General features: G+C 63.8%; 2 protein-coding genes across 3 annotated transcripts; one reads left to right on the forward strand and one right to left on the reverse strand.

Annotated features, from left to right (window-relative positions):
• Window positions 1-1,425: 1,425 nt before the first annotated feature.
• Window positions 1,426-8,823, reverse strand: UNC93B1 (unc-93 homolog B1, TLR signaling regulator). Its single transcript, XM_040970756.1, has 11 exons — window positions 8,696-8,823; window positions 8,432-8,573; window positions 8,001-8,154; window positions 5,305-5,466; window positions 5,090-5,210; window positions 4,839-4,932; window positions 4,378-4,502; window positions 3,270-3,452; window positions 2,794-3,067; window positions 2,434-2,552; window positions 1,426-2,044 (listed from the first exon to the last, which is right to left on the reverse strand). The coding sequence occupies exons 1-11, from the start codon at window positions 8,789-8,791 to the stop codon at window positions 1,712-1,714; spliced, it is 1,803 nt and encodes a 600-aa protein (XP_040826690.1). The 5' UTR covers window positions 8,792-8,823; the 3' UTR covers window positions 1,426-1,711.
• A 5,250-nt stretch (window positions 8,824-14,073) lies between these two features.
• Window positions 14,074-24,452, forward strand: ALDH3B1 (aldehyde dehydrogenase 3 family member B1). 2 transcript variants are annotated; one of them, XM_040970954.1, is made up of 10 exons: window positions 14,074-14,204; window positions 17,469-17,631; window positions 19,570-19,680; window positions 19,754-19,874; window positions 20,454-20,539; window positions 20,864-20,945; window positions 21,283-21,669; window positions 21,871-22,037; window positions 23,530-23,629; window positions 24,139-24,452. In XM_040970954.1, exons 1-10 carry the CDS (start codon window positions 14,074-14,076, stop codon window positions 24,327-24,329), a joined length of 1,539 nt encoding a protein of 512 aa, XP_040826888.1. In that variant the 3' UTR covers window positions 24,330-24,452. The 2 variants fall into 2 exon arrangements, with proteins under 2 accessions (XP_040826888.1, XP_040826889.1); XM_040970955.1 differs by lacking the exon at window positions 14,074-14,204 and adding an exon at window positions 15,105-15,148.
• Window positions 24,453-24,701: the final 249 nt, after the last annotated feature.

The following is a 24,701-nucleotide window of genomic DNA, read 5'->3' on the forward strand; positions in this document are numbered from 1 at the left end:
TAGTCACTGAGCTATTATGCTAGGCCCTCCCTGCCTTTTAAATAAATCTCTTTTTTTTCTTTTTTCAGAGAAAAATCAAACAGATGAGATGAAGGGCCTCGCAGTCAGGGGTTCCCACATCCCCACGGTGCAGCCCGTTTAGGGTTCACCAGCTCTTCCTCTCAGGTGTCCAAGGCCGCGGCCAGCTCCCTTATCCAAGGGCAGTGACACCAGTGCAAAGGTCATGACTGGTACTGACTGTGGGCTGCTCAGGGCTGGGCACTCCCACCTCCAGGCCCCGGCCTGTGGGGCTTGCGGCAGAGACCTCTTCTGTTGCCTAGCCCATGAGTGTGTGAGACACGTCTCCTGCTGTGTGTGCACTGCCCGCCAGGGGTGTGGGTGACACATACATGCACGCTGTGACCATGTAGGTCCTTCCTATATGCTAGGAGCCGCCTGTGGCACGGCCACAAGCCTCCCGTGGGACACGGCCGTGGGACACAGCCTCCCATGGGACACGGCCATGGACACAGCCTCCCGTGGGACATGGATATGGGACACAGCCTCCTGTGGGACACGGCCATGGGACACAGCCTCCCATGGGACACGGATATGGGACACAGCCTCCCGTGGGACACGGCCGTGGGACACAGCCTCCCATGGGACACGGCCGTGGGACACAGCCTCCTATGGGGCACGGCCTCCCATGGGACACGGATATGGGACACAGCCTCCCGTGGGACACGGCTGTGGGACACAGTCTCCTGTGGGACACGGCCGTGGGACACAGCCTCCCGTGGGGCATGGCCTCCCGAGGGACGCGGCCATGGGACACAGCCTCCCGAGGGACACGGCCGTGGGACACAGCCTCCCGAGGGGCGCAGCCGTGGGACACAGCCTCCCGTGGGACACAGCCTCCCATGGGACACGGATATGGGACACAGCCTCCCGTGGGGCATGGCCTCCCGAGGGACACGGCCATGGGACACAGCCTCCCGTGGGACACAGCCTCCCGTGGGGCATGGCCGTGGGACACAGCCTTCCGAGGGGCGCAGCCGTGGGACACAGCCTCCCGTGGGACACAAGCCTCCCGAGGGGCACGGCCGTGGGACATGCCGGAAGCCTCACCACGTGCACCCGCTCCGTGGCCCTTCAGGCCTTCTCCACACAGCAGCCCTGGCACCTCCACACCACAAACCTCAGCGCCGATGGCTCGGGCACACTCTCCTGGCATACACTCGGCTCATGGTGGCTCGCGGCCTTCCACACAGCTGCTCTCTGTCCCGCTGGCGACCCAGGGCTTGCCAGGGTGTGGCGTGGCTGCCCCAGGGGACCTTTGTTTCCTAAGCGGCACAGCATGTAACTATCCCCCTCTTAGGACCCCCGCCTACTCTAGGGGTCAGCCAGGCCCCCGCAACCCTTCAGTCCAAACCAGACCACATAAAATCTCCTTATGGCTTCTTTTCTGTAAAAGGTTACACTTGTGGGTGAGGCAGTCCAGAGCTAAAGTGTGATGCCTGTGGGAGGGTTGCCGACTGCGAAGCTGAGGGATGTGATGCGCAGGAAGACCCCCGACCTCGTCACCTGCCAGTGCCCCTTCCCTCCTCCACCTGGGGACCTCTGGGCAGGGCAGTGTTGAACCTGCGGGAGGAGGCAGAGGGTCCTTCCTACAGCTGGCACAGGACATGGTGAACCGCGGCTGGCAGGCTGGGAGGCGGCGTCTCCGGGCCCCTCACTGCTCCTCGGGTCCGTCGCCCCCCAGCGCTTGCTCGTAGGGGACTGGTCGACGGCCCAGGCCAGCGACGGGCTCAGGGCCAGGCTGGGGCCTCGCGGGCGGCACGTCCTCCTCCGCGCCGTCCACCCGGTCTCCGTCCTGCTTGGCCTCCGCCTCACTCTCGCTCTCGTCCGAGTTGTCCTCCTCCAGGTAGCGGTAACCGCGCACCTTGTGCTGCGGCCGCGGGATGCGGGGCTGGCGCGGGACCACACCCCTCCGCAGCTTCTGCTCCATCCACAGGTAGGAGGCCGTGGCGCCCAGCAGCGTCACCATCAACACGGCCAGCTTGGCCTGGACGCAGGGAGCGGGTGTTAAAGGGGAGGATGAGGGCGCCTGCAGGGGCCCCCAACCCCTACCCACTGCATTCCTGGGCTCATAACCCCAGGGCCTCAGTTTTCCTTTAAGAGGGAGAGATGGTTAATCCCCTGTCTGCTGGGGCAGGAACAGAGGTCGGGGTCCACCTGCACCAGGGCCCAGCTGCCCCTTCCCACCTGATACCCCCAGGACCCCAAGCAGGGCCCCAGCCACGCTCATGGGCACATGGCATGCCTGCTGCTGCACCCCCTCTCTGCCTCCTTTCCATAACATTGGCCTGGATCTGCACAAACGACCCCCCACAGCTGGGGTGCACTGCCCCTGAGGGCAGTGGGGCAGGACACCCCAGCTCCACATAGCCTCACCTTCATGGGCAGGCTCATGCCCAGATACACCACAAAGATGGCCACAGCCTGCCACCAGTGGTAGATGGTGAAGATGAAGTCTTGCCGGTCCTTGTCCTCGTACAGCGCCCCCAGGAGGGCTGCGGGCAGGGCAGGAGGGACACGGTGGCCAGTGGCCAAGCACCTGGGCGGGCTCAGCTCCCAACTGCCAGACCCAGGCCCTGCCGATCACCGGTCCAAGTGGAGGAAGCCAGTGAGGCCGACAGTGGCCACCGTCTCCGGGGCCTGGACCTTGGGGCAGGACCACCTCAGGCTGCCTCCCGTACCCTGGCCGACCTCAGCTCCCCATGTCCCCTGCCCGGGGCCCGTGCTGGCACTCACTGCTGAGTCCCGTCTTGTTGAGGGCGCTGCCCACACCCCAGAGGCTGGCTGCCATGTAGAGGGCCCAGCTGTGCTGCAGGACCCGAGGTGTGGGGGCCCAGAAGAAGAGGCCAAAGATGAGCAGCAGGTGCAGTGCTGCCCCGGCCACCAAGGGCACCGAGCGGGGAAGCCACAGTCCCAGCACGCCCAAGACGGAAGCGGCCGAGGCAGCCAGGCTGTACGCCACCAGCAGGGAGGCCAGCCACTCCAGCCCCAAGGAGCACACACCGTAGCCCTAGGGGACAAGGAGCAAGCACAGAGGTCAGGGAGCCCTGGCTGTCCCCAACGCCATGTGTCTCTTCAGCCACGCTAGGGCCTCAGCATCAGTGTGGAGTCCACTGCACGGCCAGCGCCTCACTCTGGACCTAAGCATTGCTGCACGGCCAGCACCTTACCCGGCTCCCGCCCCAACCGCGCCCCGGGCAAGGGGAACCCACCAGGGCCAGGCCGGTGCAGGCAAAGACCACCTCGAAGCCGCTGTAAATGAAGAAGGGCACGAGGTGGCGCAGGCGGAAGTCACGCACGTGCTTGAAGGGCAGCTGGAAGATGTTGCCCCAGCCCACACTGCGCAGGTCGATCTCCTCCGTGGGCCGGTAAGCCGCACCACACAGGCCCAGCACCTGCGCAACACGCGGGGATGGCATGGCAGCCGGCCTCCAGGCCCCGCCCACACACCAGCCTCGGCCCCGCCCACACACCAACCTCCAGCCCCGCCCACACACCAGCCCAGTTCAGCCCACCGGCCACCAGGCCCCGCCCCAGCCCTGCCCACCGGCATCCAGGCCCCGCCCACACACCAGCCCAGCCCTGCCCACCGGCACCCAGGCCACGCCCCAAACCCACCCACATCGCCTCCTGGCCACGCCCCAACCCCACACGCCCCTAGTTCTGTATGGACTTTATCGATCCTGCCCCCAGCCTTGTCCTTAACTCCTCCCCTCAGGTGAAGGCCACGCCCCCACACCGCGGCCCCTTCCGCCCCGACCACACCCCCAGAAGGCATTCAGACACAGCCTGCCCCATCCGCATCCTGATTGAAGCCGCTTTCCAGCTCGGCCGCAGGTCGGAAGGTCCGGCCGCCCCTTCCCCTGGACTCTAAGGCCTGTCTGGGCCTCACGCATACGCCTCATGACTCCTCCCCGTGCAGCCGTCAGCCACGCCCCACACTGCTGGCCACGCCCCGGCACCGCTCACTCCCCTATGCCATTGGCCACGCCCCCAGTGAGCTCCCCCCCGCTGGTCACGCCTCCAGGCTACGGGCCACGCCCCCGGTGCCAGCCACGCCCTCACTGAGCTCCCCCGCTGGCCACGCCTCCAAGCTGCGGGCCACGCCCCGGTGCCGGCCACGCCCCCACCGAGCTCCCCCGCTGGTCACGCCTCCAGGCTACTGGCCACGCCTCCAAACTACGGGCCACGCCCCACCGAGCTCCCCCGCTGGCCACGCCTCCCGGCTACTGGCCACGCCCCGAAACTACGGGTCACGCCCCGGTGCCGGCCACGCCCTCCCCCGGAGCCCGGCTCCCACCCGACCGTCCAGGGCCGCACCAGCAGCATGGCCAGAAAGGCCGCCGCCATGAGCACGCTCTCCACCACGATGAGGTTCCGGCTACGCGGCAGCGTCCGCAGAACCGTCTTGTTGAAGCCGCTGAGGATGCTGTGGCTGTCAGTACCTGGGGAGGAGGGTGGCAGTGGGAGCTCCGTGAGCAGGGGCGGCGCCCACTGCCCACGCAGCCAGCCAGGGGCAGCAGGGGACAGTGCGTGCAAGGCAGGAGTCCTGCCGCTTCAGCCCGCCTCCCACCTGCACCCAGAGATCCTGCACTGTTTGGGCTCGGACTGTCTTCCTGGCTGGGGTTAAACACTGCCAGCCGCCTTCCTGCTGCGTGCCCACCCCGGGCGTGCAGTGCAGCACCCTGACCTTGCCTGGGGGTGCCCTGGGACACCCTGGGAAGTGAGGCCTGGAGGAGGGGGTGGAGAACCGCCTTACCCCCCACCTCCCCAGGACTGACCGCAGCTCTCCACGTGGTACAGCGTATGGTTCAGGTCATACAGGTAATGGTTCAGGAAATACACCATGGGCAGCTGGGCGCAGGCGAAGCTCAGCTGTGGACCACAGGGAGGGCCCAGCTGGGGAGGGCCAGGCTGGACAGCAGCCCTCCCACTGCTGGGGTGCCGGCTAGGACAATATCAGCAGAAGCCAGCAAGCAGAGGGGCCAGGCGCCTGCATGTGGCTCCCCTGGCTCCCCAGGCGGGCACTCACATGGTAAAGGCAATAAAAGATGGCTTGGAAGACCACGAGGTAGGGCACGTGTGAGCCCCGGGGGGGCCGCCGCTCCTCCTGCTGCTTGTAGTGGGCGTACTCGTAGTACTTCTGGGCCATCCTGCACCCCAACAGAAGCCAGCTGTCCCCTCCCTGCCTGGTCCTGCGCCCCGCCCCCAGCTCTCCGGTTGCCCACCCACACAAGCCGGGCTCACCTGGTGATGTAGTTGCCCATGGAGGCCCAGAGAGGCACGATGGCCATGCCCAGCGCCACGGCCGAGGGCACAAGCGTGTAGTAGCGCTCCCAGTAGTTGGTGGAGACGAAGAGGGCATAAATGCCCACAGCCAGAAACATCATCCATTTAGTGCCAAAAAACCTGCAGGCAGTGGGCAGGATAGTGGCACCATGGGCACGCCATGAGGGCTGGAAGCAGATGGGGTCACGGGTTCCAGGTCCCAAGGGCAGCAGGCAGGATGGTGGCACCATGGGCACAGTGTGAAGGCAGGAAGCAAGCTGGTCTCACAGCGAAGTAGGAGCCCAAACAGGGAACCCCGTTGTGGGAGGGCGGGAGGAGACAGCAGGCTGGTGAGTGACCAGGGCATGAGCTCCACACACAGCCAGGGGCTTGGCCCCGAGGTTAGAGGAGGATGCGAAGAAGCTCCTGCTGGATGGCAGGGGGCTGGAGAGGGGGCAGTGGGGGGCAGCGGGGGGCAGCGGTGTCCCGGCTCACTGCCCTGTGGCCCCTGGTGGCTCCGCCCTGGGTCTGGGAAGGTCAGGAGGACAGGAGGGGCTTGCAGACTGACAGGGAAAGGGCCCAATCAGAAGATGGGGGCTGTGGTCGACTGACAGAGGAAGTATCCAATCAGAAGATGGGGGCTGTGGGGCTAGAGACCACATCTGTCTGTGCTCACAGCTGCTTTGGACTTGACCTCCAAAAGCCGGTGGCCAGTGGTCTGAGTGCTTGGACAGTGTCTTGTAGAGCTCAGGCCCCTGGCTCTCACCACCATTATGCTTCCTAGATAATAAATACGTAGGTTCTCCCTCTGGTCTGTGTAACTGCAAACTGCCCAAACAAAACCGCACTCCCGGCACTGGTGTCATGCCGCTTGCTGCCCCCCTCTGATCCAGCTCCCTGCTTCCGTCCGTGTGCTTGGTCCCTCCCACCCTCCCGACTCCTAGGACAGCCCTAACTGCGAGATCCGGGGAGTGCATCTTGGAATGGATAGTCTGTCTCTCTACCTTTCAAGCGAAAGTAAGGGTGTACATTTTTAAATTCACGTTTTAAATGATGCCGACAGACTCTGGTCATGGGCAGAAAAGCAGCCTGGCCCTGGAAGTGGAGCAGCTGGGGTTCTCCGTGATTCCTAGCAGCAGGCTGGGGGCTGGCTGCTGCCCTCGGCTGCCCAGAGGCAAAACGACAGCATCCACTGTGGACAGCAGGGAAGCGAAAGCCCGCTTCTCACCCGTGCAGGAAGCGAAACAGTTTGGTTGACACTGAAAGCAATGGCGTTTACCTACATTGGACTAGTCAGAGGATGGCTGAGAATAATTTCTGATTTTTTGATTAGCTTATACAAAGGACATTACACGGAGGGGTTAGTCTAATCCTCCACCTGCATGTGCCAGCATCCCAAATGGGCACAGGTTCGAGTCCCAGCTGCTCTACTTCCCATCAGCTCTCCACTTGTGGCCGGGAAAGCAGCAGAGGACGCCCCAAGTCCTTGGGACCCTACATGGAAGGCTGGGAAGAAGCTCCTGGCTCCCAGCTTTGGACCAAGTCAGCAATGGTTGTTGCGGCCGCTTGGGGAGTGAACCAGAGGATGGAAGATCTCTCTCTCTCTCTCTCTCTCCTCTGTAAATCTGCCTTTCCAATGATTACAAAGGACACAGCTACAAATGCAAGTGGAATCGCAGACACCCAAGAACACACACGCCGGGCCGAGGTTTGGGCTGCGGAGGTGGCGGCCCCGGGTGAGCCTGCAAGTCAGTTCTATAAAGTTCACAGAGAACATGCAACCGCAGGGACACACATGGTGAAAACCCTCCCCGTGTTCCGCACCCAACAGACAGCTTTCAGTTCCACTTCCCCCCGCTGCCGGCAGCGCCCTGGGATGGCAAGCGGGAGGAAGTGTGCAAGACGCCCTTGTGCTCTTGGAGCCCTGGGGTGGGCAGTGAGTGTCGCCCACACGCGCTGGCAGGAGGGACACCAGAGCCCAGGGCTGGGAGCACTTTTTATTTCTGATTTCAGTTATTATCCTAATGCTGTCTGTGCAGTTGTCAAAGGAAGCTTTAAAAGAAGAGGGCCCGGCTAAAGTCCTCGCCTTGAACGTGCCGGGATCCCCCTTGGGCGCCGGTTCTAATCCCAGCAGCTCCACTACCATCCAGCTCCCTGCTTGTGGCCCGGGAAAGCAGTCGAGGTCGGCCCAAAGCTTTGGGACCCTGCACCCGTGTGGGAGACCTGGAAGAGGTTCCTGGTTCCTGGTTTCGGATCAGCGCAGTACCGACCATTGTGGTCACTTGGGGAGTGAATCATCGGGCGGGAGATCTTCCTCTCTGTCTCTCCTCCTCTCTGTATATATGTGACTTTGCAATAAAAATAAATAAATCTTTAAAAAGAAGAAGAAGTAGAAAGCCTTTCTCCTCCTGCCCTGGCATCCAGGGCTCAGCAGGGAGAAGGCGTGCTGGCTGGGGAGCTGGGCCACCTGCCTGCCCCACTGTTTCCTAACAGGAGACACTGCGCGAACCGTGCCTAGCTACGTCTCTGCCTCTGAGAGGCGCTACCATCGCCCAGCTGCACCGGCTCCAGCTGATGTAGCGCTGGGGTGCACGGCCGCAGGTCATTTCTGGGGGATCTGGCAGAGCATCTCCACGAGGCGGCCCCTGCCTCCCCCAGCGCCAGGCCCGCCGCACCTGATGAGCACGGGCGTGTAGAGCAGGGCGGCTATGGGCGTCACGTTGATGCCCATAAGCATCTTGTTGTCGATGTCCGGCAGCCCCATGTTGCCGTACTTGACCTCGCGGTAGGTCTCGTCGTAGTGCAGGATCAGCTGCATCTGCAGGAGACCTGGGGACCAGAAGCCATGGCGGGGAGGGCAGCAGGAGGCCGGACCCGCCCCCTCAGGCCGGGACCCAGGCTGGGCAGGCGTTCCCGGGGCGCCCCCTTCGCGGCTCTGGCTGGGAGGAAGCCGAGGGCACCTGCTCCATCCGACCCTCTGCAGGGGCGGGGCGCGGGCAGCCGACGGGGAAGCGAAAGGGGAAGGGAGAGGCCGGCCGGCGCGCGCGGTTTCTCTTTCCCGAAGCCGGCGCGCCGGGGGAGCGGGGAGCGCCCGGGGCGCGCGTACCCAGGTAGACGCCGTAGGTGAGCGTGGCGCCCGCGCTGGCCGCCAGCACGTTTTTGACCACGGCCAGACGCTTGCGGCGGTAGTAGCGGCGCTCCTCCTCTTCCTCGTTGTAGTTGGGGTACGCGCCCACCAGCTCGTCCAGCTGCGGGCCACGCACGCCGCTAGCACCCACGCGCGCCGCCCTCCCTGGCCCCGCGGGAGGCGCCCCCGACCCCATCGCCGCCGCGACCCCGCGTCCCCTCGCGCTCCTGGACCCCTGCTCACCGGGGCGCCGGGCCCGTCGGGGACCCCGAGCTGGTCCTCGTCACCCAGCGGCCCTGCGGCCCCCGCCTCCGGGTACAGGAGCGGCTCCGCGTCCATGGCCGGTGCCCACGGCGTCCCCGGCCGCTGCGGCCCCGCCGGGACCCGCACTTCCTCGCTGGCCCGGCCCGCCCCCGCTCCGCCCCTTCCCGCCCCGCGGGCCGGCCCATCTGGGACCGGCCTGGTGTGTGGGAGCTGCTGGAGGGGTGTGTGCATGTGTGCGTGTGTGCACGTGTGTGCATGTGTGTGCGTGCAGGCCTGCGCAGTCGGCCCTCACCCCCGGGGCGTGCAGAGGGAGATGGGGTCAGTGCTCAGAGACCTGCATGTGGTGCAGCGGTCAGGGCACCTGAGGGTCCCCACCACCCTACACCAGATTCCCACCTCTGTGCCTGACGCCCCCTTCCTGCCAATGCGCGCCCGCCGCGTGGAGGGGATTAGCAATGGTGGAGGAGGCCAGACTGGGGTTCCTGCGACCCACAAGGGATACCAGATGGAACTCTGGACCTTTCTATTTCCCTGTGTTTCAAAGAAAGTAAAAATAAATAAATAGATAGATAGATAGATAGATAGATAGATAGATAGATAGATAGATAGATAGATACATAAATAAATGGATTTTTTAATGTAAAAGATTGAGCCGGGCATGGTAGCCTACTGGCTGAAGTCTTCACCATGTGTCAGGATCCCATATGTGTGCCAGTATGTGTCCCGAAAGCTCCGCTTCCCATCCAGCACCCGTGTGGGAAACCCAGAAGAAGCTCCTGGCTCCTGGCTTCAGGTCGGCGCAGTGCTGGCCATTACAGCCGCTTGGGAATTGAATCAGTGGACGAAAGATCTTTCTCTGCCTCTCCTCCTCTCTGCATATCTGCCTTTCCAGTAAAAATAAATAAATCCAAAAATAAATAAATATTTTTTAAATTTTATGATTATTTATTCTTAGAGGAAAGGCAGATACACAGAGAAGGAGATACAAAGATCCTTTGTCAGCTGGTTCACTCCCCGAGTGACTGCAAAGGCCAGAGCTGAGCTGATCTGAAGCCAGGAGCTCCGGGTCTCGCACACAGGCACAGGGTCCTAAGATCTTGGGCCGCCCTCGACTGCTTTCCCAGGCCACAGGCAGGGAGCTGGAAGGGAAGTGGAGCAGCTGGGACATGAACCGGTGCCCATATGCGATCCTAACAGATTCAAGGCGAGGATTTAGCCCCAGTCTCAGGTAACTGCCTGGGCTGCCGTGTACCTGGGCAAGTCCTGCCCTGCCTGGAGAAACGCAGCCAGCAGCTGGTGGGCGTCCTGGGCCTCCTTATTCTTGTTTCTTTTGCTCTCTCTCGCTCGGTAGCGCTCTCTCTGTTTAAGATAAATGAGGAAGGCAGGGAATTCTGGACTGGGACACGCATCTGGGCCTCAGGCTGAGGAGTTGCAGAGCGCCTGGGGAGGGGCCTGCGGACATGTGGGAGTGGCTGAGGGTACCTCTGACAGGGGAGGAATGATTTCTGGGGTCTTCCACAGAAGATAGGCAAGGGAGCTGAGATGGAGTGTTTAGGGGTTGGGGGAGACAGGAGGGCATGTTGGGTCGGGCCTAGGTACCTATCCACCACATGGGAGACTGGAGCTGGGCTGAATCCCTGCTGGCACTCACAGAAGCTGGCACTGGGGGGCGTGCCCGGCCGGGCCAGGCCATGGTGGGGGGCGTGCTCAGCCGGGCCAGGCCGTAGTGGGCAGCATGCCTGGCTGGGCCGTAGTACCTGCCCATGAGTGTCAGAGCAGGTGGGGTGGGGAGGAGATTCTATACGGGAACTGTGGGCTCGCCTCAAGGGGCTGTAGGTCCTGTCAGCTTACACGGACAGCCTGGGCGGTGACAGGCCAAGCCAGGCTGACCCCAGGACTCACCTGACAAATTTGAAGTCACCTAGGTGAGGTTCCTTGAGAGACTCCCCTACTGGACCACTGGACTCAGAGTCCGGGCACAGGGCAAATCACAGGATGTGTGGTCTGACTTTGGACCGGGCCTCTGCAGGTGCCGGTGCCTGTGCAGTGGCCAGCATGGCCAGATGCACAGGGGACATGACCACCAGCTCCCCTTGGCCAGCAGGGGGCGCTGACTGCCCCGTCAGAGGACAGAAAGCAGAACAGGCCTGACAATTTTCCTGGCCAAGCTTTGCAGCAAGTGTCTGGGCGTGTGGATGCCGTAAGGTGGACTTGTTCTTTTTAATTTTTTAAAGATTTATTTATTTTTATTGCGAAGTCAGATATACAGAGAGGAGGAGAGACAGAGGGGAAGATCTTCCGTCCGATGCTTCACTCCCCAAGTGACCGCAGTTGCCGGTGCTGTGCTGATCTGAAGCCAGGAGCCAGGAGACAAGAGCTCTCACCAAGAAAGGAGCGGCCCCTCTGTCTCCAATGCAGACACACGAGAAAAACAAAGGAAAAAAGGCTGAAACGTGTCCCACCGCCTTCCTTCACACCTGGCACCCCACCCCCATCAGAGGCCCACGGCCTCTCAACTGTGTAAACAGTATTAAAAGTAAGTAAGTAAATAAATACTGTTTTAAGATTTTATTTTTACTGGAAAGTCAGATTTACAGAGAGAAGGAGATGCAGAGAGAAAGATCTTCTATCTGCAGGTTTGCTCCCCAAGTGGCCACAAGGCCAGAGCTGAGCTGATCTGAAGCCAGGAGCCAGGAGCTTCCTCCAGGTCTCCCACGCGGGTGCAGGTCCCAAGGCTTTGGGCCGTCCTCCACTGCTTTCCCAGGCCACAAGCAGGGAGCTTGGAGGAAATGGAGCAGCTAGAACATGAACCAGCGTTCGTATGAGATCCCAGGGCATGCCAGATGAGGACTTTAGTCGCTAGGCTACCTCACTAGGCCCTAAATAAATATTTTTTTTTAAGGGGGAAAAAAGGCTGTGCTTTACAAAGACTGGTAAGGAACTTACAACACGAAACTTGTAACTCACTGTGGTGCCCTCCTCAGCGAGCCTGCTGGGACGCTTGTCTGTGTTTGGTTTTTGCTTTTACTGTGCATCCGAGTGCCCTGCAGTGCCCGGGAACTAGCGGGTGGCGGCTCCAGGAGCTGGGTCCCTGCCACCCGTGGGAGACCCGGCTTGTACCCTGGGCATTTGGCAACACTTGAGAGCTCCATCTAACTTAGTGCCTCTGGAATCAATAAAAAGAAATGTAAAAATAAAAGAACGCAGGAACTGCTTCCTCCCACTCCGCTCCTGCTGCTCCCTGAAGCCGTCAGGGCAGGTGTGCGGGGCGCTCCGTCGGATTGGGAAGCTTGACCAGCTAGACGGAGACAGCGGGCAGAGGGCAGGCACTCCCCGCTGGGATCAGGACGTGACGCCGGGGGCCAGTGGGCTTAAGCAGATCCCCACCCAAGGCGGCCACGCAGAAGTGGGAGCTAAGGGAGGGTCAGGCAAGGGGGCGGGGGCTGGGCAGGAGCGAGAGGAAGTGTGTGGTGGACACCCCGAGGCCATGGTCAGGGTGGACACTCGGGTGCACCCCCGCGGGTGACGGCAAAGTCAGGGGTGGAGCTAGTTCGGGAGGGGGACAGGGGTTTGGATGCCCCAGGAGGGCAGGGGCTGCCAGGTGGGCCACATGGCTGTGGAGTGTGGGCTCGGTGAATGCAATGTAGGAAGATCCCCCAACCCCCCTGAGACCCTTGTGTTTGGGCCCTCGGGAACAGGGGAGGGGTGGGAACCAGGCTTCTCTGTGCTCCCTTCAGGGCTTGGGGGGGCGGTGGAGGGGGGCGTGCTGGCTGGGCCTCGCATCAGTCACTCCTTCCTGGTGCCTGCCACCCCAGGGGAGACCCAGCTGGAGCGCCTGGCTCCTGGCTTCGGCCTGGCCCAGCCCTGGCCGCTGCGGGCATTTGGGGAGTGAGCCAGCAGGTGGAGGAGCTCTCTCCGTCTTCCTCTCAAAAAAAAAAAGACAAGACAAGAATAAATGAAAGTAATTTTGAAGTGACTTATCTTTAATGCTCTTTATTTAATTATTATTGTAGTCCCTCATCGCAGGCAAACACCCCCAAGTCAGGTCCGACAGGGCCTGGGGGCTACACTCCTTGTTGGGGACACCCTTCCCCACCACCCCCGGCCACCACAGGAGTCAGACTTTCTCAATGGACTGAGCAGGGGTCAGCGAGGCATGGTCCAGACCTGCAGGAGGCAGGGGGACATTTTATAAACGGTATAAAATACGGTTCCTGGGCTATGGGAATTAGCAGTAAGGACAGGGCCGGCCAGTGTTTGAAGGGGCAGTTGCCGGGCAGGCGTCCCTGGGCAGTGCTGTCCCTGCCGGTGCCCGAGCTCTAAGCGCCCTGGGGACTGTTTACCCAGAGGTGAGGTGTGCGTGTGTTCACACTGCAGCTTGCTTTCTGTTGCCAATAGTGCGAGACCACAGGCAGGGCCAGCTCTGAGGTGAGCAGGGTGATTCTGGCTCCCGGTTTTGGAGATCTGCACAGCCCAGGTGTCACATGGCCAGGGACCGGCCACACTCTGCGGTGACAAAGTGACCGGGAGAGTCACAGGGTTGCCCCCTGCCAATCTTACCCAACACCGGGGGTGGGTGGTGGCAAGGCAGGAGACTGGTTGGTGGCTCCTAGTCTCCTTTCAGGGACTGGGCACGTATGTGTGGCAGTCCAGCCCACGGATGTCACTCCCTCGTCACTCGGGAATATGTCCCACCACTCTTCCCATGTCACAGCCATGAGAGACACAGGGTCACACAGACAAGCAGCAGGACGAGGACCCTGGGCCGGGCAGGAGATGGCTCCGCATCAGCCGTCATGTTCCCATCACACAGCGGCGTTAGCAGCCCCTTCACGGGAGGTGCTGAGATCAGTGCCCTGCCCGCCCCCTGTCCCTTGGCAGGCCCTGGGCCGGACTTTGGGGTACCCTCACAGAGAGCACCCCGTACCACGCTCTCTACCCTACCTCCCCAGCTCCTGTAGCCTTGAGCAGCAGCAAGCAAGAGGAGGGCTCGGTCCTGTGGTCCAACAGTCCATGGCCCCTGGACACATGAGAGCCCCTGTCCCTGGAACACAGGTGTACTGGGCCTCCTGCAGCCCAGCTCTGGGCTGACAAGCTCTGGCCCTGCATAGGGGATGCTGGACACCAAAAGTGGGGCCTGATGTAGCTTCCACTCACTGTTTCCTTTCCAGGCAGATCTGCGGTTTTGCTGCGTGGCTTGGGGCCAGCAGCCGCCCCTCTCTGGGCTCTGTTCCTGTCGGAGAGCTGCAGGCTCAGCCCTGGCTCCGCCTGTCGCCTGTCACTCGCCCTGCCATGGCTTCTGCCTGGCTCAGCTCCAGCGAGCAGCAGAGCGGGGCTGTCACATGCCGAGCCACGTGATGGGCGGAGGCCAGGGGCTGCATCCCACGCATGCAGGGGGCCTCCATAGCCCCTCGCCCCTCGTCCCTGCCCCGACGGTCACTCCTGCAGGGGCTCGCAGCATGGGTGAGGACCGACAAAGCCCTCCCAGGTAGGCCAGGGAGCCACAGCGGACAGAGACGAGCGTCTCCCAGGTGCCAGGTCGGCTCAGAGGCCCTGAGGCCAGGAGCCCAGGGACACCCAGGGCACAGCATCCGAGAGTGGCACAAAGGGTGCCCCTCCCTCCCCAGCCCGTAACCCAATCGCCCGCCTGTCACACCAGCAGGTGCTTGGGGACTCATCTCTGTAGTGCTGGCTCTGCCAGGGGTGCCAGGTGGTGATGGGGATGGAGCCAGGTGGGGAGGTCCCCAGCCAGCAACCTGAGGCTGCAGCACAACCAACTGTGCAGGCCACCTTGGAGGCGATGGCACGAATGTTGTCCTGATGGCTGGAGGCTCAGCTCGACCTCCCCTGCTCCGGGCGAGAAGCCACACACTTGGGAGGGGTGCAGAGGGGGTACCTGTCTTGCGTCAGGCCCCAGGGTGACTTGAGTCCTGGTGACGTGGCAGTCTGTAGGGCGGCGTGGAGAGACACAGATAAGATATGTGGGGTTGGGACTTGGAGCGGGTGGTGCACACAGCCCCCGAGTTGGTGGGAGAAGACGCCGGCCGGCCCAGGGTCGCTTCAGCTATGGGTGGGGCAATGGAGGCCCAGAGTGGGGAGGCCCTGGGGGGAAGGGGTCCAGGCACAAGCAGAGCCCTCCCTGCTCCATGCCCAGGGCCAGGGGTTCTGAGCTCAGCCCCTGCTATGCGGCCCTTGACCTGGGGCCGACCTCTCTCTGGTCGCTGCTTCTTGCTCTGTGGTCCAGCAGGCTCTGGAGGAAGCTAGTGTCAAAAGCCCTAGGCCATAGGCTTCGTGGGGCCCAGAGCCAAGGCCGGGCAGCAGGCCAGAGCGGCCCCGCCCAGGGGCTGGCCGGGACCGGCACTTTTCGTATTTCATAACAGCAGAGTGGCTGGGCAGAGCAGGGCACGGCACGGCGGCTTGGCAGGGCCTCAGGTACCGGGTCCCGGGAGGGCTGGGCCGCAGGATGGGGCTGTCAGCGCTGGGGTGCAGCCCGGCAACTCCGGGTGGTCTCCAAGAGCCTGGCCGCTCACGCCGCACACAGGCCGCCTTGTCCCAGATGAGCTCAGCCTCCAGCTGACTGGAGGAACAGGAATGAGGGGGCGGGCGGGGGCGACAGCAGCCGGGGGTCCTGCACTGCAGGGGCAGCCTCCTGTGGAACCGCCCGCTCCTTCAGCAGCCCCAGGGAAGCCACAGGTCCGGGGGTGCTGTGCACCCCGGTGCTGGGGCAGCACCCGAGACACACTCCTTCGCCGTGGACTTTGTCAAGGTCCCGGAGGGAGGACCCAGGCGCTTGGGTCTGACTCACAGCCAAGGGACAGTGCTGTCCCCACCCCTCCACCAGCGCCCCCTGGGAAAAAAGGGGCCTACTTCCAGCTTTGGGGGACCTGGTGAACCGCCGAAGGAGGAGGCTGGAGGGCCGAGACCCTGGGACAGTGGGGCCTGGGGGGACTTCAGGTCACCAAGTCCCCTCCACTCTGTCACCTGTGTCCCAGCATGAGCTCCATGCCTCCCTCCCCTGGCACTCACACTGGGTCCAGGTCCCCTCGGGTCCCTGCAGCCTCCGCCCCTTGCCCCTCACGCCTCAGGACTGAGCCAGGTGACAGAGCTCCGATGAAGCTTCGTGGGCAACTGCTCCCAACTGGGCTGCAGAATCCTGCCCATTTCACAGATGGGCAGAGGGAGGCAGAGAGGTCAGATCTCCCACCCCAGATCTGGCTATTGCATCTGTCATTGGGACTGGAGCCTACACCACAGTGCCCCCTCTCCTACCCGGGGGCCAGCCCTAACCCCCACCCCTGGCACTCCCAGCAAGCACCTGGCACTGGATGTTAGAGGAAGTTCCAGGCCCAAGGCAGGCGGGGGTGCTGCCATTCCTGTCCTCACCTGCGCCTCCCGCCCATGTGCCCAGGCCTAGGCTGTGGTCAGGCCCCAGACCAAGAACTTCTCTCCCTGGCCGTCCCGCTCCTGCCCAGGCTAGAGGCAGGAAGCCACACACCAGAGGCTTCCCAGTGTGGAGCTGGGCAGGCTTGGGGCCTCTTCTCGCCCTCTCTGTGCCTGGAATGGATCCAGGGCAACCCCGCTGGGCTGCGGCTGTGGGCAGGCAGGGGGAGATGCCAGCGGTGGGGGTGGTATGGGTAGGGGCTCGGGCCCAGGCCGGCTCAGTGCCCGAAACCTGCCCGGGCTGGTCAGCCCCCTTGTGAGGTCACAAGCCACAGGTTCCTCCTGGCACCCCCGCAGGGCATGCCTGGGCAGACAGCGTGCAGGACACAATGCATCCTGCCCTGCCCTCGGGCCTAAGCTGGCCTCTTGGGGTTGCTAGGCGCGTGGGCTGGAATGTTCCCTGCAGGCTGCACCCCCACGTGGTGCCCCAGCCCCCATTTAGAGCACGCAGTTTGCATTTTTTGTGGGTTCTGAGGAGACTGGAGAAGCTGGCACATTCATCCACAGAAGCTTGAGGGTGAGGGCAGCGTGAGAAGGAAGGCATGTGGGAGTCCCATGCTGTGATCAGCCCCACTTTACAGATGGAGAAACTGAGGCAGAGGCTGCATAAGAGACAGGCCCTGGAGGCTGTCCGTCCTGTCTGTTGCCCCTCTCTGTGGACCCCTCTAAGGATGCTGGGTTCATCCTGTGCCTTGCAGGCCAGGGCAGCAGGTGTGGGCAGGGCAGCTGGAAGTGGCCCCTGCTCCCCACACCTGTCAGCCTGGTGGTCTGGAGGGCCGGAGCGGGCTGGGCCCTCATTGCTCAGCGTGGCCACTCAGGAGCAGCAGCTCCCAGTAGGGCAGGCTCAGAGCGGACGCAGCCTCCTCTCCGGGAACACGCTGTCCGCTGGGGAAAGTACCCCACCCCACTAACAGGAGTTTGGGGCAAGCACACTGAGGCCCAAATGAAGAACTGAGTCAGCAGGGAGGGGGCAGGGAGGGGGGTGAGGCGGAGCATGTTGTGTGTTCTGCTGGTGGTGGCTGTGGTGGCAGCAGGTCCACTCAGGCCAGGCAGGGGTGCAGTGGGCAGGGCCGTGGACTAGGGTGGGCGGGGCCTGAGTGGGCGGCGAGGGAGGAGCCTGGGGCGTGGACTGAGGTCCGTGGGTGTGTTTGGGGCATCGCAGGCAGTCCCCGGCCCGTGTGGGGTCATCCCTGTGGATCCTGCACACGTGGGGATGCCCTGAGCAGCGTGGGTGCTGCAGGCTCCGGCGCGGCCAGCGGTGGCGGGGTGCCAGCAGCCCTGACTGCCCAGTCCCGTCTCCCCACACCCGCAGGATGGACCCCTTTGAGGACACGCTGCGGCGGCTGCGGGAGGCCTTTGGCGCGGGGCGCACGCGGCCAGCCGAGTTCCGGACTGAGCAGCTGCAGGCCCTGAGCCGCTTCCTGCAGGACAACAAGAAGCTCCTGCAGGACGCGCTGGCCCAGGACCTGCACAAGGTGGGCCGCGGGGAGGGGCGGGGCCGCGGGGAGGGAGGGGTCGGACAGCCAGAAAGGAGGCCCAGGGTCCAGGAGCTGCCCATTAGCCCCACTCCTTCATTCGTCCACCTGCTCTGGTTCATCCTGCATTCACTCACCTGTATGTTGTTGAGCAGCTCTCCACCGAGCACCTGCTGGGTGTAGCTCCTGGGCTGGGCTCTGGGGGTACAACGGAGGACCTGAGGACGTGGGAGTGGCCATAAATGGCTCAGGGACACGTTGGGTGGTCCTGGGAGCCACAGAAAGCCTCAGCGTGAACAGGGAGAGGCAGCCAGGCCCAGGGCACTTTTTCAGACTTGGGATGACAGCAAGAGGAGGACAGAATAAGGGCCCCGTGGGCCGAGGGGCCTGGCAGTGGGCACAGCGCCTGCATGAGCCCGAGGGGCCTGGCAGTGGGCACAGCGCCTGCATGAGCCCCGAGGCGGGAGGGGTGACAAGGAGGCCGATGCAGCCTGCAGGCATGGAAGTGAGGCCTGGGCTTCTTGGGCCACACAGGGTCTTGGTGGTAGCTGATTCTGGGCTGGTGGGGGGCAATGTGACCCTGTCTGAATGTGGGATGGAGCCCCTCAGAGTGCCAGCAGCAGTCCCAGAACCCTTGAACGCAAACCCTTTAGCCACACCACCAGCCAGGACCACCTGCCTGTCTGGGCAGCTGTGCCAGGAGCCCAGGCTGTCCTGCACACAAGCCTGTCCCCTGGTGTGGCTTCAAAGGCCATGGCGTCCCTTCCCATCCCCTCCTCTTCGCTGCTGGCTCCCTGGGAACTGCACGTCCCCCCCTGAATCCTTGAGCCTCTGCCAGCTCCTCCATGGGGCCCTGTGCTATCTGGTCCTTTCTCTGCACTCAGATTTCACCTCCGGCCTCCCAGTCCGGATCGGCAGCCCAGAAAAACCACAGCTTCTGCCCACTTAACCCCCAACAGCCCTTCCCTGAGTGGCAGCAGCCCGCGGGCATCCACAGACACAGCCCCCTGTGAGGGGCTGCAGCCCCTGGGCTGGGGATCCCTCCTCGGCTGGCCCGCACGGCACAGGCTGGGATACAGGTGCAGCTCGCAGTGCCAGTGGGCCCTCCCTCTTCCTGTCCAGGCTTTGCCTTTTGGGGGCCAGAGCCCCCCTGCCTGGCCCCTCCCTCTTCTGGCAGACCACCCGGCAGATCACCCAGCTCTGGGAGTGTTGAGTAAGCAGAGTTAGCCCCGTAATGGCCCATCTTGGACAGAGAGACAGGCTGGCCTGGCATCCGTGGCCGTGGCCTTGGGCTGCCTGTAGCCTGTGAGCTGGCCTCCAGCAGCCGGGGGCAGGGCACACAATGTCCCTATTGGTCTGTCTTCTTCTGCTTCCTGCCCTGAAAACGTGCTGACCGTGGCCCCTGACTGTGGGCTGTGAGAACATGGCTCGGCCGGGCCCTGCCTCCTGTACCCAGTGGGCACGGACAGGCCCGTTGAATCCTGCCCCTGGCACCGTCCCTGCCAGGCTTAGCTCCGTTGCCTCAGCTGCTCCGTTTCTTGCGAAGCAGATGAGTCCCAGCCCGCATCGGCCATGGGGTCCTTGCACCTGCTGGGACCGCTGCCCAGAACAAGCCGCCTCCAGGTACCCACGGACTTCCTCCTTCCTCATCTCATGCTTGACGGTCACCTGGGCTGACCATCTTGATCTCTCACACACACACACACACACACACACACACGCGTGCGCAGCTCCCAGACCCCTCCTGTTCCCCTTCACTGGAGCCTCTATCCCACCCTGATGAAGCCAGCCGTGCCCCACGAGCCCCCGTGGTGGGTCTCTCTCTGGGTTTCCTGGCACAGGAAGCAGTGATCATGGGGGAGGTGAGGAAGAGAGAGCAGGAGCAGCCCCCCCCCCCCAAATCCTGGGCATCTGCTGACGCTGCCCTCTGTCCCACAGTCGGCCTTTGAGTCAGAGGTGTCCGAGATTGGCATCACCCTGAGTGAGATCCGCCTAGCCCTCAGCAAGCTGCGGACCTGGATGAAGGACGAGCAGGTGCCCAGGAACCTGGTGAGCCAGCTAGGCGAGCAGGGGCTGGGGCGGCTCAGGGTAGGGGGCTGGGCCTCACCGGACATCCCCACAGGCCACACAGCTGGATTCCGCCTTCATCCGGAAGGAGCCCTACGGCCTGGTGCTCATCCTCGCCCCCTGGAACTACCCCCTGAACCTCATGCTGGTGCCCCTGGTGGGGGCCATCGCGGCAGGTGAGAGCAGGGCTGCCCTGCCAGGCCCCAGGGCCACCCACAGAGCCAAAGAGGACCTAAGAGGACTGGTCACTGTGCTCCTGTCAGGGGCATGTCTCTGGCCTGTGTGGTCTTGGAACTGTCATGTGGTAAACTTTCTAACCAGATTCTCATCTGGAAAGCAGTGAGGCTGGTGCCAACCTACCAGCACCACTGTGTAGGGCAGGGTTGTAGCTCAGGGGTGCAGGGCAGGGGTGTAGGGCAGGGGTGCAGGGCAGGGGTGCAGGGCAGGGGTGTAGGGCAGGGGTGTAAGGCAGGGGTGTAATGCAGGGGTGCAGGGCAGGGGTGTAAGGCAGGGGTGCAGGGCAGGCGTGCAGGACAGGGGTGCAGGGCAGGCATGCAGGACAGGGGTGTAAGGCAGGCGTGCAGGGCAGGGGTGCAGGGCAGGGGTGTAAGGCAGGGGTGCAGGGCAGGGGTGTAAGGCAGGGGTGTAAGGCAGGCGTGCAGGGCAGGCGTGCAGGGCAGGGTGTACAGCAGGTGTGCAGGGCAGGCATGGCCACACTTCCCTGGCTGGCCCCCGCCTTGCCTGTGGCTCTGCAGGGAACTGCGTGGTGCTGAAGCCCTCAGAGGTGAGCTCCAGCATTGAGAAGGTCCTGGCTGAGGTGCTGCCACGCTACCTGGACCAGGTGAGCCTGCTGGGGCCACATGGAGAAGGGACAGGAGGGGTCCTGCAGGCCAGGCAGCCTGGCATGGACAGATACTGGCTGCTAACACCATGCTGCCTGGTTCACGGCGACCTCGGCCTGGCTCCCTAATGAGCCTGACATCAGGGTGCTGTCACTGTGTCACTGCCTCTGGACTCCCACACCCTGGGGGACAACACTCCTCGCCCGCTGGGGCACCCAGCCTCTGTCCCTGCTACCCTGGGTCAGCCAGGCAGTGGGGCAGGGGCGCAGGGCATGGGTGGACGGGACTGGAGCAAACCTCCCGCCTGTGCGCCGCACCCGCAGAGCTGCTTCGCCGTGGTGCTGGGCGGGCCCGAGGAGACAGGGCGGCTGCTGGAACACAGATTCGACTATATCTTCTTCACGGGTGAGGCCAGAGCCGGGCTGGGGGCCACCGACCCAGGAGGGCGGGGTGGGGGCTGGCTATGAGCTTGCCTGGGTGGACTCCAGGCCGCAGCTCCTGTGGCCAGGCCAGGGCCCTGCCCACGGACGCTGAGGCCAGCGCGGGACAGGAGGAGCGGGGAGCCAGTACAGCCAGTACTCAACCTGCTGGGCTGGCAAGGGTCAGAGGCAGACAGGTGAGCGCCTTGGGGCTGGGGCCTTGCTGGAGGTGCTGTGTGGTCAGGGGCTGGCTCCGGGCTCTAGGGATCACCCCCACAACCCTCCCAACCCGGGCCATGGTTTCTTTTCATGGTACATGCCAGGGAACCCCCATGTGGGCAAGATTGTCATGACAGCTGCTGCCAAGCACCTGACCCCCGTCACCCTGGAGTTGGGGGGCAAGAACCCCTGCTACGTGGACGACAACTGTGACCCCCAGACCGTGGCCAACCGTGTGACTTGGTTCCGCTACTTCAACACCGGCCAGACCTGCGTGGCCCCGGACTACGTCCTGTGCACCCCCGAGACGCGGGAGCGCCTGCTGCCCGCCCTGCAGAGCGCCATCACCCGTTTCTATGGTGAAGACCCCTGCACCTCCCCCAACCTGGGCCGCATCATCAACCAGAAGCACTTCCAGCGGCTCCAGGCCCTGCTGCGCTGTGGCCGCGTGGCCATCGGTGGGCAGAGCGACGAGAGCCAGCGCTACATCGGTGAGTGCCTCGGCCGCAGCTGTGTGTGAGCTGAGCGAGGGTCCCTGCACCTGCTGTCCCCCGAGGCTGCAGCCTGACCCCGGGCCGAGCTGTCCTGTGTCCTGGGCGCTCCGCATCCTGACCCCTCTGTGTCCCCAGCTTCCCCCGCCTCCCCATACCCACAGCACCCCCGCCCTGGGCTGAACCCCTCTGTGCCCGCAGCGCCCACGGTGCTGGTGGACGTGCAGGAGGCGGAGCCGGTGATGCAGGAAGAGATCTTTGGGCCCATCCTGCCCATCATGACCGTGGGCAGCCTGGACGAGGCCATCGCCTTCATCAACCGCCGCGAGAAGCCGCTGGCCCTGTATGCCTTCTCCAACAACAACCAGGTGGGGCCGGAGGGCTGCTTGGGCAGGAGTGGGGGGCTACAGGTGACCGCAGGTGGTGGAGGGGCCAGGGCAGCCACACTTCCTTTCCCGCCTCCTGCCCCCACCCGCTGTCTAAGCTTGGTGGCTGCAGTGTCCCCTGGCACTGGCTGCTGGTGGCCAGTCAGGGACAACATGCCAGCTGTGCCTGAGGCCAGGTCTCCCCGTGGGGCACTTCGGGGGCCCTGAAGGCACAGAGCATGCCCTGCTTGCCCTCCCCCAGCAACGGCTTCTCACGACCTCGGCATGTGGGGTCAGTGCGCAGGCACACAGGGCAGCCCTGCCAGGGGTCTGGCACCTGAAGTCAGCCAGGTTCCACACGCTTCGTTGTTTTGTTGTTTTTAAAGATTTATTTATTAGAAAGGCAGAATTACAAAGAAAGGAGAAGAGAAACCTTTTACCTGCCATTGACTCCTCAAATGGTCACAATGGCCGGGACACAGCTTCTTCCAGGTCCAAGTCCTTCAGCCGCCCCAAGGGCACGAGCAGGGAGCTGGGCTGGAAGTGGATCAGCTGGGACTCAAACTGGTGTCCTTATGGGCTCTGGCGCCACAGGCAGTGTTTTAACATGCTACACCATAGCACCGGCCCCTGTGCATCCATTCCCGTCTTGGGGCTCCAGGGTCCTGGATGGCCGGGCCTGAGTCAGGAGTGGGGGCTCAGCCTGCCCGCCTGCCTCTCCTGGCCAAGCTAACGGCTGGCTCGCGGACCACCAGGGCTGCCTGGGATCCACCTGCAGCCAGGACTCCACTTCCAGCCTGGGCTGTGGTGGGTGGGGCCTGGGCTGGGCGGGTCATGAGGTGCCACTCCCCCCTTTTCAGCCGCTCGCCCACCTGCTGAGGGAGGTCATGGGGGGTCTTAGAAGGGTTTCCCTCTTCAGTTCTTTAGACCTGCAGGAGTGATAATGACCTCATTCTGTGGGCTCAAATCTAAGACCACACGCCTCGGGCACTGGGGGCACACTGTCCCTGTCGTGCCCCAGGCTGGTGGCTGGCACAGCCACCCCCTTCCCTCGGGTTTTCTAAGAAGCCCTGAGCTCAGCACACACCTGGGGCACGCTCTACCACCTCGACAAAGCTCCCTGTGTCTTGGTCTTGGGCAGTGGGGTGTGGGACCCAGGGTGCTAACGTGCCCCTGCCCCCATGCCAGGAGGCAAGGTCTGAGCCCACCGGAGAGGGGTCACACCACCCTCTGTGAGCTGGCTGGTGGCAAATGCCACCACACAGGGCCAAGCCATGGCTGCACAAGGACCGTGTCCGGTTATACTGACCGTTCATTGCTCGGAGCAGCTGCGGGCTGAGGAGGAAGGCCTGCTTAGGGACACCTGGGTGAGCTGGCATTTCTGGGCACCCACTTGCCTGAACCTCCACCCCCACCAGGGCTGAGTCCCAGCACCATCAAGGAGCTCAGCCGGCCACAGGCCACGCTGCCCCGACACCACGCTGTTCTCTCCCAGGTGGTCAAGCAGGTGCTGGCACGGACCAGCAGCGGGGGCTTCTGTGGCAACGACGGCTTTATGCACATGACCCTGGGCAGCCTGCCTTTCGGAGGAGTGGGTACGTGTGGCCGCTCACTGGATGGCGAGTTCCCGATGGGGTCTGAGCCCACCCCAGCCTCGAGGGACGGCCCAGCCCCGCTTGCTGCCCCCAGACCTGCCTGTGTCCACACATGCATGGGTGCCCTCTGACTGCAAAGCCACAGCGCCCGGCCTGGCTTTGCTGCCAATTCCACAACCGGGTGCAGCACACGCACACCCATGTGCATGCCCCCCTCCCCGCCCCGGGAAACAGGGGAAGTGGGCTGGGTGCCCCAGGACAGGCTCTTTCTGCACCTGCTTCCTGCCCGGTGGAGTGGCGGGGCCGACGTCCCTCGTAGCCTGGTTTCGGTGCCCGTTCCTGGGCACCCCTAGGCTCTCACCCTGCCTGCTCCACTGGGGGGGAACAGTGGGCAGCTCCTGGCCTGGCCCATCTGTCCCTCCCCACATTGCTCCAGGCACACGCCTGCCACCTGTGGCCTGGCGGCGAGCGCCGCCCTGACCACCCGCTCCCCTCCGTGTCCTGCGCAGGGACGAGCGGGATGGGCAGCTATCACGGCAGGTTCTCCTTCGACACCTTCTCCCACCGCCGCGCCTGCCTGCTGCGCAGCTCGGGCCTGGAGAAGCTCAACGAGCTCCGCTACCCGCCGTACTCGGCGCGCCGTCTGCGGCTGCTGCTGATGGCCATGGAGGAGCGCCGCTGCCCATGCACGCTGCTCTGAGCGCAGGGCGGCCCCGGCCACCTGCCCGCGCCCCCGGCCTCAGCTCCCCCATCTGTGCCATGGATGCCTTCCGAGTCTGCGATGGCGATTAAAGCAGGGCGCGGAGGCCCCGACTTTTCCCGGCCTGGTGTCCTGCCTGCTCTCCGGCCAGGGCCAGGGCGGGCTGGGCCGTCCTTGAACCGCGCCATTGACGCACGGGTGGACAGGAGGGGCCTGAAGTGCGCAGCCCCGGGCACACGCCGCTGCGGCCTCAAGGGCAGCGCCCCAGAGGGCGCGGAGTCGCTCGCAGGCGGCGGCTGCCACCGAACTCGCCATCGTTACCGTGTCAGACACAGCCGGGCACACCGAGCTTGCTCTTCCCAGCTGGCCCGG

Source organism: Ochotona curzoniae, unplaced genomic scaffold (assembly GCF_017591425.1).
Source record: "Ochotona curzoniae isolate NIBS_2020 unplaced genomic scaffold, NIBS_Ocur_1.0 scaffold_4937, whole genome shotgun sequence".
Taxonomy (NCBI): domain Eukaryota; kingdom Metazoa; phylum Chordata; class Mammalia; order Lagomorpha; family Ochotonidae; genus Ochotona; species Ochotona curzoniae.

Bases quoted from the DNA above. Each gene is read 5' to 3' on its own strand.
- ALDH3B1 (XM_040970954.1), top strand. From the start codon at position 14,074: ATGGGCGGAGGCCAGGGGCTGCATCCCACGCATGCAGGGGGCCTCCAT. The intron at 17,632-19,569 runs GTGGGCCGCGGG...TCTGTCCCACAG, and splicing joins TGGCCCAGGACCTGCACAAG to TCGGCCTTTGAGTCAGAGGT. The intron at 19,875-20,453 runs GTGAGAGCAGGG...GTGGCTCTGCAG, and splicing joins GGTGGGGGCCATCGCGGCAG to GGAACTGCGTGGTGCTGAAG.
- UNC93B1 (XM_040970756.1), bottom strand. From the start codon at position 8,791: ATGGACGCGGAGCCGCTCCTGTACCCGGAGGCGGGGGCCGCAGGGCCG. The intron at 5,467-8,000 runs GTGCGGCGGGCC...CACTGCCTGCAG, and splicing joins TACACGCCCGTGCTCATCAG to GTTTTTTGGCACTAAATGGA. The intron at 4,503-4,838 runs GTCAGTCCTGGG...CCTCCTCCCCAG, and splicing joins GTACCACGTGGAGAGCTGCG to GTACTGACAGCCACAGCATC.